Below are 15,068 nucleotides of genomic sequence, written 5' to 3'. Positions count from 1 at the left end.
AAACTTGAACACTCATTCCTTTAAACACCCTTTAATGATAGTACTTTTCCCTTTAATATTAATAGACTCAGGTTTTAAATTTTGTCTCCAAGAAAAACTCTTCCTTGCGCAAAGAGTGATAGACTAAAATCTATTTTGATGGATTTCGAGGTATGTTAAAGACAGGCCATGTTTTTTTGGCAAGATAATCTGCAGGGAGGGACTAGACTGAGGCAAGTGAGGCATTCCTCTTTGGTGCAGAGCCCCTAAAACTTTGTAACCGAGGTAAATACTATTTTAATGACCAAAACTGATACAAAAGAAAAAAACCCACGATGAACAAAATATCAAAGTTTTAAACATAGACAGGAACATAACAGTACTGGGTTGAGCAATATGGGAGCCTGAGGCAAAAGAAAAAGTCTGTAATACTAACTCCTGGCTCTGAAAATCACAGGTAAGTAAAGTGTAAAACTAGGACCACATTCCCTCACTTAGTACTATAAGATTGTATTGCTGTGTATAATATTAATATCCCTCTGTTTTTCTTTTTCTCTCTAGGGATATACTAACATCTCCATCATGTTGGCAATATGCTGTGCTTCTTAACCGATTCAATTATCCTTTTGAACTGGAAAAGGATTTACATCTGAAGGGCTATCACTCACTCTTTCAAGGATCTTTACCCTACTATCCTAAATCAATGAAATGTTACCTTAGCAGAACTCCACACAGAATGCCTTCAGAAAGACACCAAACTGGAAACCTAAAAAAATACTATCTCCTGAATGCTGCCTCTCTTCTCCCAGTACTGGCTCTGGAATTGAGGGATGGGGAAAAGGTTCTGGATCTGTGTGCTGGCCCTGGAGGCAAATCGATAGCTCTGCTACAGTGTGCTTATCCAGGTAATGTACTTTTCTTTTCATAACTGACAACTTTTAAATATCCACATGTTACAAAATACTTTTAAAGTATGCGGGGAGAAATGTAAGACTGAGTTTGCAGACTTTGAAAGCCTAAAATCCAGGATAGTGTGGAAAAGAATGGAAATACTAGCTGAGGAAATAGTGTAAATAACATTTTTTTTCCAGCTACTTAATTGGCAGGTAATTGGGAACAAAACTACAACATTTTGTGAACACAAATCTATCAGATAATGTCATTAGCTGATAAGCTAATGACAAAGATTTTTAAAATTTTATTGTTACTTTTACATTTGAGAGTCTTGTATTGATATCCTTGTCATACTTCTGTGCAACAAAAACATATACATTTAAAACAATATACATTTAAAAACATATACATTTAAAATCAATTTTTGTATCATTGGACCATAAGGTTCTAAGAGAGTTCTGTCCAATAGAAATATAACATGAAGTACATATATAATTGAACATTTTTGAGCAATCTCATTAAAAATAGAAACAAGTGAAATTAATTTTAATAATACATTGTAACCCAATAAGTCCACAGTATTATTTGAACATGTAATCAAAATAAAAATTATTAATGAGATATTTTGTATTCTCATTTTCTTACAAAGTCTTCGAAATTGGTGTGCATTTTATACTTATAGCACATTTCAGTTTGGACTAGCCATGTTGCAAGTGCTCCTAGCCTCATGTGGCAAGTGGATGTAGTATTGGACAGTGCAATTCTAAAGATTTTAAAAGTTCTTCTGAAATGACTTATCATTACTATTATTAGTACAAAAATGATGAACTGTATGTAATATGCGTTTTTATATATATTTGTTAAAAGTAATGTATTCATTATATTTTCTTAATGAGACGATGGGACGTTTAAACTATTACTTTAGGTTTCCCTGAATGAAAATTACTTATGGTTAGATAAGACAGGGCTCAGCATCAATTCTGTCTGGTTTTTGTTTGTTTGATGGTTTTGTTTTTATAAGTGCAAATGCTGTTCACATAGATAAAAAGATGGTGGGAATTGTGTTATAGTAATCTCACTAGTTCTTTAAACTCCTGAATTATAACCCTAAATCACATAGATATCTTTCACCAAGCATTATTTTAATCATTTACTATGTGAACGCTCTTTAGGTCTGTTTCTGATTTTGAAGAAGGCAAAGGATTAGAAACCATCTCAATTTAAAAAGGCTGTGTTGCCTAATTAGGAGACGCGTTCACTATCTCAGCCAAAGCAACAGTGTGTTGAACTGCCTTTGTTTGGAGGGCTATGGAGGTTTCTATGCCCTGGAACAACTTGTAATAAGATACGGGATGGGTGGGAAGCTTGCTCCTCATTTGTAAAGTTGGTGAAGGGCCGTTATCCTAGGAGAAGCCCTGACTAGAGGTGTTCTCCTTTTTTAAGAAGTTGATGATCTGAAAATTAATTCTTTTGAAACTATCTAAGCCTGCTTATCCCTTAAACAGTTGTTATGTATCCCCAGGGCATGCATATGCTAGTTTGAGGACTGCCACTTTATATCTTCCTTTGATAGCATTCCTATTGAAATAGATTACAAACATTTTTATGAGAACTGTGAATCCAGTTGTACCAGGCATTGGTACAAATTTATCAGTTAACTGTATATTTAGGTGAAACCATACTGTGTGTTTTCAAATTGTGGTTAAAACTCTATTATTGAAGCTTGCTGTATTGTTTTGTGAGAAATCACAACGAAAGAGATTATTTATTTTGTAAGGTTATTTTATTTTACAATTTGAGCTGAAAGTGAAATTTTATGGAATCATGTTATAAGGATTATTATTACTTTCACTGTGTGTTCTTTGACAGTACTCTTATTTTGTTTGTTGCATCAATTTTGAATATAGAATTTTTAGTATTGTGAAAGATGGAAGAGAAATGCCAAATTTGGGTACCATTTTGAAAAGAAGACATTTTAATCCTAGATTATCCTCATTAGTAGGCTATAAATGTTTTACATGTTTATGGTAAGGAAATTCCAGATTAGGAATCCAAAGGCAAACAGACATATTCTAGGAATTTGAAGTGCAGAAGAATCGTCCTGTTCTTACATCAAGGGCAATGAATTACAGGCAGTGTTCCAAGTAAAGTAGCTTTTCATCTATGAAGGGCTAATGATAATGGTTTACTAAGAAGTACAGATGTCTTCATGCTGATGCTCAAAGCCCAAATTAGGTTAGCTACAGTGCTTGAATTTGGAATGCAGAAGCCATCTAAAAAAAGCTTTTATAAGCAAAGCTTAAAATGATGGCTGCACTAAGTGTGCATTTATCCACTGAATTTCTTTAGATCAGTACTGGCCTTTATTCTGGGCCAGGAGGCTCACAGCTTTGAATGATTAAAAAGCTCGTATTTTAGGATGATTAAAAAAATTAGTCTACTTCTCTTCTGGTCCAGCTGCTCCCACCTGTTAGCACAGTGAGGGATTGTCCACTGTTTTTTGTTCTGCTTTTGTCAGCATAGCCTTCATAATGTCCTGGTGTTGATAGAAAAAGAGAAAACAATTCTAAGTAGGAAAGCATTAACATATTAAGAATGACCCAGCTTGATGGAGTGGCTTCATCAACTTTCTTGCTGAGGGCTGGCATGAAATTCTCTTTTCTGTCAGTAATACTCTTTTTACATCTAGTTAGCCTTTGGTGGTAGAGAAGATTAGAAAGACTTCTTTCTTTACTGAAATTGCTTTTGCCCTCCTTCCTGCTCCCTCATCTCCTAGAACTCCCTGCATTAGGTGCCCCTTCTTTTTGGAAATCATACTAGCAATGACCATTTTGGAACATGTAGTAAAAAAATAAAACATAAAGCCAAGACTCCAAAATGCTATTCCTGAAAAACCACAATGACTTCTTCAAGAATTTTTTAAATTCACCCTCTTTTCTACTTAGCTGAAAAAAAAAGATTTGGTTTATTTTTGACAATTTAAGCATGAAATTCTGTCTCAATGTAGTGTGTCTTAGTATATATATGAATCTTGGATTGTGATGCCTTACATTATATATTTTAAAAAGTTTAACCAATCTAAGCCTATTTCAAATAAAATCTATGTCTAGACCAAACAATAATATAGTATAAAGTTATATTTCGTCTGAGAGTTATTTTTAAATGCTGAATTGAGAATCTTGACTAAAGCTACAATTTAATGAAAAGCTTCCCTGATTTTCAGGTTTAGCAATTTGAATATTCTTTATTATAATGTCATGTTTCACATCAAGTCAGCCACATTTAGTGAACACATACAATGTGCGAGGCATTGGATGGTAGGTGTAGAGCTCTGAAGGATATAGAGATACCTAAGACTTCTGTTTCCTGTGGTATGACAAACTATGTATTTTAGCCAACTCTCCTGCTGAAAATAACTTAAAAATATGGGATATAATATTAAAGAAAAACAAAATCTTTTTAAATGTGTCAATGATCTGCAAATACTCAGTGGCCAAAAATTAAAAGATTGGGAACCTAGGAGGTAAATCGAGCATTGAAGCTGGCTTTTCACTTGAGAGCATTTGCTTCCCCCAAAAAGTTGCACGTTGATTTCTAGTGCTTCATGAACATGTGGGAATAAAAAAGAAGACAGAGCCTGCTCAAATAGAGCATCTACTAGGAGACTAACTTACATAAAGCTGAGACTCCAAAATGCTATTCCCTCCAATAAGGTAAACTAGGAAGAAATTGTCCTTTCCAAGGGACTGAAAGGAAAGCCTGTCTTCAACTTTGGTGGTGGGGGAGGAATGGACATACCCTCTGAAATTTTGTAACCACAGCTAAGCCAGTATAGACCATTACAATGAAGTTGCAGAACGTTGGAAATAAAAAACCATCTTAATAGCAGCCAGAGAGGACAAACTATTTACCTTCAAAGGACAACAGTTAGACTGAGGATTGACCTCTGAGTGTAATAATGGAAGCCAGCTTTCGGAGGAATGATGTTTTCAATGTGCTAAGAAAAGATGACTGTCAGTTCAGAAATATGTTCACCAAAATATCCTTGAAGAGCAAAAGTGAAATGGACATTTTGTTAGACCAAGAGAGAACAAGAGTATAAGGTTGTCACCAACAATTCTAGAGGAAGAGGGAAAGCCATACTAGATGGAAGATAGAAGATGCAAAAAGAAATGGAGAACAAAGAAGTTGGGAAATATATGGGGAAAATCTAACAGTCGTTGACTATGGAAGACAATAACATTTTATGCACTTAAAAAATGTAAGCCCAGGACTTCCCTGGTGGCTCAGTGGTTGAGAGTCTGCCTGCCGATGCAGGGAACACAGGTTCGTGCCCCGGTCCAGGAGGATCCTACATGCCGCGGAGCAGCTGGGCCCGTGAGCCATGGCCGCTGAGCCTGCGCGTCCGGAGCCTGTGCTCCGCAACAGGAGAGGCCACAACAGTGAGAGGCCCACGTACCGAAAAAAAAAAAAAAAAAAAAAAGTAAGCCCTAATAAATCCCAAATACACAATGTCAGTAGAATCTTATTTAGGAGGAAGTGTTATAAGATTCTTATATCTTTTAGGAAAAATGGTGGCGATTGCCTTAATTTAGATTTTTCTTCTACATATGCATGTTAAAATCTCTAGGGTTACCACTAAAAGAATAGAAGTAGAATGTAAAATATCTAAATCAGAAAAAGAGAGAAATGGAATGAAATTAAGATGTGATTCTTTCCTTTGAGGCTCCTTAGTATTGACAGACAGGGTGGAGACAGGGTATGACTTTGGGGGTTGTCATGGCCCTGGTTTACACACCATCACAGATATGTTTGGCTTCACGTTTCCTGCTACCCTTCACCTTAAGGCTTGAGCCACTTGAATTGTTTCCACACTGGAGAAACCCTAGCAAAGGCTCAGGCCATCCTGCAGTTTTCTGCTGCTATTGCTACTACTGCCACAGATTGGGGATGCCTTTGGATGGGTGCCAACTGACAAGTAGAGGTCGCCACACCTGAGTGCTTGCTGCACCTGGGCTCGGGACTCTCTGGCTTCCTTAGTACTTGCTGGGAGGGGCCAGATAACACAAACCTGAAGTGTGTGGGAGTTATCAATTCTTGGAATGGACTTTAACCAATGAGAGGCTGGATACAGGAAGAAGCCAGTAGATTATTTGTTCTTCGTCTCTACTTCACTAAACGCCAGTTTCTGACAAGGGTCCGTAATTTCAGACTATGGACATATCCTGAGAGACTGAGCGAAGCTGTAGCTAGCTTTATTACAAACCCTCTTATATTTGTGCTCCCTCCTTGCATGATTTACTTCCTTTTTTTCTCTCACTCTTGTGTCCCTGGGACTGTACCCCTTCTATGATGTAAACTTTTGTCTTAGACTGTTTTCTAGCGATTTCAGGCTAAGACAGAGCTTTCAGACACCTATCCATAAGCTGCATTAGTGAATCCTCCAAAAAACCACCCCAAAAAACAGTGTAAACTAAATAAAAAAGAATGTACTACCTGTACAAATGCAGCTTTAAGGTGATTTTCTACTCCTTTCCCCACCAACAAAATTGATGCCATCTCTTGAGCTCCTTCTGTATAGAAATTTGGAGCCCTGGTAGTGGCAAAGGTAAGCAATGCACATGGACTCTGCTATGACATAAAATATGTTAAGTACTATAGGAGAGGTAAATAGTATGTTTGACAAATAGATGAGTCAGTCAAGTTTGGTGGAGCACAGAATATTTTGGTGAAATAATTGAGTTAGTGGTTAAAATTGAACAATTCTCTTGAGGTCTCACTATTACAGACATTTAATTAAAGCTAGATGTTTGAACTTTATTTAGTGGATGATGGGAAGCCGTTACAAGTTTTTAACAGTGGAGTGACAACCAGAAAAACAACAATATGTGTGTGTGTGTGTGTGTGTGTGTGTGTATACACACACACGTATACACAGATACTTTTGAGCAAAGAGTTTACAGAAAGTTTTCCTACTCTGCATTAGAGTTTCACCTTCAGTTCTCTTGATTTGTTTCCCTGGTAACCTGACAGAAATTGTCACTTTGTTTCTAGGCTTTTGATAAAAATGACCCTGATGGATAAAATGAATGTGCACTGCGAGAAAGAGTAAATAAACCCTAAAAACCTGATGGGGATGCCATGCTTTGGGCCTGAGTGCAGTGACTCTTGTAAATGGGCATGTCCCTTGTGGGGACCCTGGAAGCTGTGCCTGTGGAGTTGTTAGAAGAGGTATAGGCTCCTGTGGGACGTGAGGCTTTTAAACCAGAACAGCTCCTACACCTGCCCAACATGAGGCTCATCTTCTTGCACCTGAATTACCACCTGTGTGGACCGCCACAAGGCCTTCCAAGAAAAAGCAATGTCTCACCTGCCCTCTTGGCAAAAGACGTAGTTTCTGTCCTGTGTAGGATGATGCCAAATGTGGCCTGTGTGAATGTTTAGTTGAATTAGACCTGAAAATCTAATGGTTGAAAATACCACCTTAAATAAGATTAAAAAAACCTAGAAATTATAAAAATGATATGATTGACTATTAAAAAAATTGTGAAACTTATGTACTTAAAAAGATACTACAAATAAATTCAGAAGACAATTTAGGAAACATTTGCAAATCAGATGGCAGATAAAAGGTTAATATTCAAAATATGAAAGTACATCTTACCTGTTAGTAAGAAAAATATAAATAGTGCAATGGAAAAAAAGGTCAAATGATAGGAATAGGCAGTTGACAGAAAAGCAAAAGCAAATGATGAATAGACAAATGAAAAGAATTGTGTTAGACAGCAAGGATTATACTACAGCATAACAAGCCATATCAGACTAATAATAAAACTTCTGTGAGAGTTTGGTGGTGGGACAGGGTAGTATTTACTAAAACTAAAAATTCCCCTACCCAAACCTATCTATTCCTCTGGTAATATCCCGTTAATAATAAAAGCACATTATGAAAGTACACTTTTATAAAGATGCTTATTGAATAATAATAATGTTATTATTAGTGACAGTAGTAGTGACAGTAGTGTGAATGCCCAACAATTAGCAATGGTTGAATAAAGGAGGACACATTTTTTTCTATGTACTATTTAGCAGCCTTTAAAAATGATTTATAGGGCTTCCCTGGTGACACAGTGGTTGAGAGTCCGCCTGCTGATGCAGGGGACACGGGTTTGTGCCCCGGTCTGGGAAGATCCCACATGCCGCGGAGCGGCTGGGCCCGTGAGCCATGGCCGCTGAGCCTGCGCGTCCGGAGCCTGTGCTTCGCAACGGGAGAGGCCAGAACAGTGAGAGGCCCGCGTACAGCAAAAAAAAAAAAACAAATGATTTATATATCTACTGATTGACTTGGTGGTATTGCCTTTGAAATATTGGTATATATGGAGAGTAATGGGACAGAGAAGTGTGTAAATATAATCCTGGGTATGTAGACAGTTATATAAGCATATGTATATGGGGTAGTTGGGCAGTTGGTGGAGGGGGTAGATGAAGAGTAATGTGAAAAAAAGACACTACAAAAATATATAATTCCATTTATATAAGTTTTATATGTGCATATAGGCATAAAGAAATATGGTATGATTATTTATCAAAATGTTAGATGGTGCTTATCTGAAGACAATGGGTTTTAGGTAATTTTTGATGTTCTTCATATTTTTATGCATTTAAAAATATGCTTGTCTTTAAATATATATTATAGGAAATTTATGTCACTACATAATAAATATATATAAATATTTATAAATATATATTTAAATAAAGGAAGAACAAAACAACTATTTTATTAGGGAGAGAACCATTTGCTAAATGCCTTCTATTACTGAGAAGCAGCATGGCATGGTGCTTAAAAGTAAGTAGGGCTCTGGAACCAAGTGTCTTGGTTTCCTGCTCTGTGAACCTGGGCAAATTACTTAACCTCTCTTGGCCTCAGTTTCCTTATCAGTAAAACAGAAACCATAACAAAATTATCTCATAGGTTTGTGAGGATTAAATGTGTTACTACATGTAAAGTCTTAGAACAGTGCTTAGCCTTTAATAGGGACTCAAGAATTGTTAGTAATTATTATAAACATTTGGTGTTACTACTTCTGCAGTCCTATGCTAGATATGTTACTAAAATATCACAATTACTTTTTAAATTCCAGTTTCATTGAGATGTAATTGACATACAGTACTGTATAAGTTTAGGGTGTAGCATTTAATCTTAACAACCACTTTGTAAGGTAGAGGTGGTAAAATTTCTCCTGTGTCCTCTTAGGGCTTCTGGCTGTGACCAACATAAGACAGAGTAACAGGAGTCAAGCATGCAGATTTTTTTTCTCTTGGCCTTGACTCTGTGTTTCTGGTGATAAGAATGTTTCTTTCCTCCTGGTATAGGGAGGGTATATTTCACATGGGAGTACACCTCCTGCTTTCAGGAAGAAAAAGAAAGGTCAAAATGCCCTTCGTGCATCAGCTGTTATTCAAGTGCCTTTAACTCAAAATAATCAATATGTCAAAGCAGCATATTTTGAAGTGGTGTGTTCTGAACCCCTTCACTAGGGACAGTCCCCATTTTCCAGATAAGGAAACTGAGACTCTTGAGGAGAGCTAAGTAAGTTCCCCACAGTCTCACAGCTAATAATTTGAGCCCATGTCTTTCTTATCGTAAAGCCAATTACACTTTACATGCTTTTTTCCACATACCACATTTCGTTTATTTTAAATGAAGGTGTTCTGTCCTAGAAGGAACTTTATATATCATTTACTCTTACGAATATATCATTTACTCTTAAGAGCTTTAGGAGAGAACTGTGTCTGAGGTATTGGTTGTATAGCATATCTTTGGGAATCCACAATTCTCTAAAAGTTTTCATCTTCAAAATGAAATTTGAATGAGTAAATGGTGAGAGCTTCTGAGAGGCTCTGTGGGCATGACTATGGTGTTTGTGAGTGTATTTCTGTTTTTAAACATAAGAGAATCATAATGTTTACCTCTGAGCCCTATTTCTGCATAATTATGATGAACCAATTTCTTTTTGAAATTTATTTGATCAAAAGTGGAAATTTAACAATTCCGTTGTGTTTGTTTTAAAACTTTTTAATCCTTTACATTTAGGTTATCTTCATTGTAATGAATACGATAGTCTGAGGTTGAGGTGGCTGAGGCAGACGTTAGAATCGTTCATCCCACAGCCTTTGGTAAATGTAATTAAAGTGTCTGAATTGGACGGCAGAGAAATGGGAGATTCCCAGCCTGAAACGTTTGACAAGGTACTTTTATTACATTGTGACAGACTGATAGACTCCCAGTGATACCACTGTTATGTTGCTTTGTTGTTGTTGTTTTCCATCTGCTTCCAGACATAGCCTCATACAATTTCTCAGTACCCTGGGAAATTTTGATAAAGTGAACATGGAAGCAGTTTTCAGTTAATGCTTTTTATTTCCAGGTACCTCAAAGATACTCAGGAAGAGATCAAATATTATTTGGGTCAGTACTCAAACATGTGCACAGTATTGCTTTAATTCGGTAACATTTCATATCAGAGTATGACAGTTGAAGGCAAAGAAAGCATTTCAGTAAACTGAAGTTGGATTATTAGTTCTTAAAAATAAATGCTGAGAATTCAGAAGTATAGTAACATCTGTTTAAAATGAGTAACTTGTAAAAGTTTTTGCTGTCATCAAAATATGAAATATTGGTAGGTATTAGTAGACTGTTAGTCCTCTCATTCTCCCCCCACTAAAAAACCCAAACACTGAAAGTGCACAGGAAATTTTTCTGTCAAGTATTAGTGAAGAAATGTCATGAAGAACTTACCAAGGTGTATTTTCGGTTTTAAAATAAATTTATTTATTTATTTGCTACTTTTTGTCATGATTTTACTTAGCTTCCCATATACTTTGTGTCTGAGGATATATTTTCAGTTCATATTTGCATTACGTGTCCTTTTTTTTCTGTAGGTGTTAGTTGATGCTCCGTGTTCAAATGATCGAAGTTGGTTGTTCTCTTCTGATTCTCAGAATGCAGCCTGTAGGATAAGCCAAAGGAGGAATTTGCCTCTTCTACAGATAGAACTCTTAAGGTGAGTGCTGTTAATATAAAAGCTTACTTCGGTTTCTAGTATAATTTAAGTAGGCATGACAAAACATGACACAGGGCAGCTCCCAAATGGAGGGTTTCCTGTGTAGGTGTCAATAATTAATCCTCCAAAGTCTGCACCCAGAAAATTCTCAACCTCTTCCCTTTCAGCTCTTGTATTATAATGTCACCTCTGCCCCCTCTGTCCCCGCAGCCCCTCAATGAAATCTAGTGTTGCTGTGCATTGTCTTTTAAAGGACACAAATGATTTTACTATGGTTTAAAGCTGTTTGCTTATCAGGACCATCCTGAGCGTAGAATTCATCACCGTATTCTTTTACCAGAATATGAGCAGCCCCCGTAAGAGTAGCTTTGGACCAGGACACATTTTTTTTTAGTAATGAACACATTGTTCTGCGTGAGTAGGAAGTTGTAGTTTGTTGTTAGCACTTATCTCTCCTCTAAGAATTTTCCAGAAGGGCATGACCACGAGAGATACTTGGTTTCTTCAGAACAGAGTCATTTTGGGGCATCCTGTCCTGGTTTCAAAAGAAATTTGTACTTACACCCTAGTCCCAAGTAATTCCTACTGTTTAATGTGGAACAAAAATTCTTTGGACTATTTAAAATATAGTTAAGTGATAACTTATCACTCATTACTTCTTACATGTGGAATGATCTTACATGTGGAGTGAGAATGAGTGACAATTTATATGCACTGCTGACAACATGCTTTACTTCCAACTTCAGATTGACTCACAACAGTGAACATATGCCATTACCGAAGTATTACAACCAGTACTAATACACGGTCTTGTTTTTGTACGAGATTGTGTCTCAGCTCATTCTGGTGATTCCAGGTAGCACCAACCAGCGGGTTCTTAAACATTTTTCATCTGGCAGTTAGACTGTTTGTTTGCATTCTTCCAAGGTCAGCCTTTCATTTACTGTAACCCTGAGATAGTTTGAGAGTTCTATGCCACCTTTCCCTTCTACCTCTTGGGGTGTCGCATTGATCCAGCTCTAAGTCTTTTTTTCTTACCTAAACGTTCTTGATCTGGCTCTTTAGTTAATTATTCCTGTTACTTCGGGCTTTGCCATTGTGATGCCTTACACCAACAGACACTAAATCTTATGGTGGCTTATTAGCATTGTGACCTCTAATTTTTTTTTAAGCTGTAAGCAGCCAGGCTTCCTGAGGATATCATTTTTCTTTCCTCTCATGAAAACTATATATATAGAGAGAAATATGTTAAAAAAAACAAAACAAAACTGCTGTTATTGTGTGAACATTGTTCTGAAACTGACTCCTTTTTGTTCTTAATATTTCTTGATGTCTTTTCCTTGTAAACCTACTTTGTTCTCTTCACTCTCCACAGTAAAGCCAAATCTGATCTGAAATGTAAATCTGATCATGTCGTTCTCCTGTTTGAAGTCTGCAGTGGTTCCCCGTTACTGTTAAGATTTCAGCTTCCTTAGTATGATATTCACATCTTCTTTGAATATGGTTTCTTATTCTGAGCCCAGTGCATTTCCTGTTTCTTATGCTTAAGAGTTCTTCTAACTCATTCTCCCCGTTCTCTTGGCTATCTCTACTATTTCTTTGGGAATCAGCTCTGAGATCTCCTTATTGAACCTGTACCTAACTCCCTAGGACTGGGATTGGTATTCCCCTCATGTCCTTACCTTCATTTAAAAATATATTGTTTCTCAGTTCCTCTGCTGGACATCTACCTAGTACTTGTCTCTTTCTTCAACAAGACTGTAAGCCCCATGGGAGAAGGGATTGTCTTATTGTTTTTATTCCCAATATGCAATTTGGTGTCTGGCATATAGAAGGGGGTTCAGTAAATAATTGTTTAAAAATACTAAATTACAAGGGCTGAATATTTAGAATTTACACATGTAATTAAATTTATAGCAAAGTTAATCTGACAAAAATAATGACATAATCATTATTGTACTGCATGGTAATTAGGCATAAATGTAAAGCAATTCACATAATTTATTTTGATTAGTATTGCATTTACATAACCAAAGCATGATTTTAGTTTCAGTTTAGTTTTTTCCCCCATTTAATACATATCCCTTAACATCATATAGCATTTTGATCATCATCACAAAAATCATGCATCTGAGTAAACCTCACATCCACACCGTCTTGTGCCCCAACAAGTGAGGCTCTTCTTTAGTGTCTACCCCTCTCTCCCATCATCTTACTCCCCAAAAGAAATGGCTTTAGCATCACATCACTTTAGTAGCATATTAACAGGGTGCAAAATTGACATCTCAATCACAATGGTGTAGGTTTTCATGTAATTATATGTGATTGGGAAAGACCATCACACCAGCCCCCTCCCATTCTTTTCCTTGAGCAACTACTCTGCATTCCCTGCCTCTGATGCCTGGTCTGTGTGAGAGGTTTAGGAGCCGCTTGAGGCAGCTGAAACTCTGAGCCCCTTGGCTATGTGATTATGATGATAAAGAGGAAAGAGCGTGATACACAAGCTATAGTCACAGATAATGGTTCTAATTCCCTAACGTCTACAAATTTGGGGGTTAAAAAGATATAGGAAAAAGTGATAATGCCAGCCACAATCTCTCTTTTATCTCCTGCCCCTGACTCCAAAAAATGAAAAAAAAAAAAAAAAGACTATAGAGACTATAGTAATTTTCTGATCAGGTATAGCTCTTTTACTATATCACATACAAAGAAATTTCTCTTATTTTCTTCCAAATCTTCCTCATATAGTTATTGCCTTGTCATCCTTTAATAAAAGGCAGTCCTTTTATTCCGCAGTAAGAAATAGAAGGTTTTAAATGCAAGCATATGCAAGAGAATAAATACATTGATGTGTATGAGTTTTAGTCAGAAGTATAAAGTGATAGCAGATCCTTATTTGCATTTGCAAAGAACAATTAGAAAGCAAGCAAGCAAATATTTCCTAGCTTGATATTATAGACAGAAGATGGCACTCAGAAGGGAGAAAAGAAGTGAGAAAAGGATAGTTGAGTGGCAAATAAGAAAAGCTTTTTGTTTGTACTGTTTTGTCGAAGACTCAATTTGTATGTTTCTGCATGTCTGCTGACAGATACGGTGCTCAAAGATATAAAATAGCTTCCATGGTTATTATTCACTCACTTTACCAGAAATCATTCATATTTACATTAAATAGGCAACCTGCATAGTATTCAGAATTTTAGCTTCTGAAAAACCAATATTCTATTACCAAATATTCTACAGCCAAACATTAATCTTACACATGTTTTTATGAATGTGATACATCAATGAAAATCAACACTTTAATAGAAGTTTTTTGCTGTTAAACTTTTTAAAAGGAGTAATGTAGATATGTAATAGTTTTTTAGAAATTCTTTAAAAAGGTTAATGCATGTATATAATTATATATAATAGTGAAAATAGTAATCTGATTTTATTTTGGCATGAAAAGCGTATTGGAAGGCACACGATGACAGGAAATCCCAAACCATATGAGTTTATTATACACTTATTGGGGACTCTTCAGTTTATCCATACAGAGATGGAAAAATTAGAATCTTCTATTAAATTTATACAACATGAACATATAAGTTATATACAACTCTCACATGCTTCAGAAGATGAGAAAGTGGGACAAGGATATAAGGAATATTTGTGTGTAAGTCAGTTCTATTAATGAAGTGCCATTTGAAAGTATACCTTTATTATCTTTTCTCAAAATAATTTCTGAGACCAGTCATTTCTGTTACATACTATGTATGTGCACACTACATAATCAGATTCTCTTGCCTCATTTTTATTTAAATATATTAGGAAAAACAAAGTGGGATAATATGCTAAAAATGATATATACGTAGTCTTTTTAGAAAGTGGCCAAGTTTGTGCAAGAGAAGTTTACATGATTTTTAGGTGAGAAAGCATGAACTGAAGAGTATGATTTATAACAAAAATATAAGTATCTTATTGCAGTAGTGTATCATGTCACCCATTTCCAAATCAATCACATTTAAAATACTGACCCCCTCTGGTTTTCTTTTCTCACTACTTGACAAGTAAAATCCAATTTGTGAACTCATTGAAAAAGGAAGCTTAGATTATTTGATAATGTTTTGAAAATTTGTAAAAATCATCCAG

The 15,068-nt window shown here is 36.1% G+C and overlaps 1 protein-coding gene across 1 annotated transcript in view; it reads left to right on the top strand.

Moving 5' to 3' along the window:
- The window catches only part of NSUN3 (NOP2/Sun RNA methyltransferase 3), a 52,154-nt gene that overhangs the window by 10,372 nt on the left and 26,714 nt on the right, over positions 1–15,068 (top strand). The window contains exons 3-5 of the mRNA XM_079923172.1: positions 541–884; positions 9,968–10,122; positions 10,816–10,937. Coding sequence (XP_079779298.1) covers positions 541–884; positions 9,968–10,122; positions 10,816–10,937 — 621 coding nt within the window. The remainder of the gene's footprint in view (positions 1–540; positions 885–9,967; positions 10,123–10,815; positions 10,938–15,068) is intronic.

The sequence above is a fragment of the Stenella coeruleoalba genome, assembly GCF_951394435.1.
Source record: "Stenella coeruleoalba genome assembly, chromosome: 5".
In the NCBI taxonomy this organism is placed as follows: domain Eukaryota; kingdom Metazoa; phylum Chordata; class Mammalia; order Artiodactyla; family Delphinidae; genus Stenella; species Stenella coeruleoalba.
This window is presented reverse-complemented; position numbering and strand designations above follow the sequence as displayed.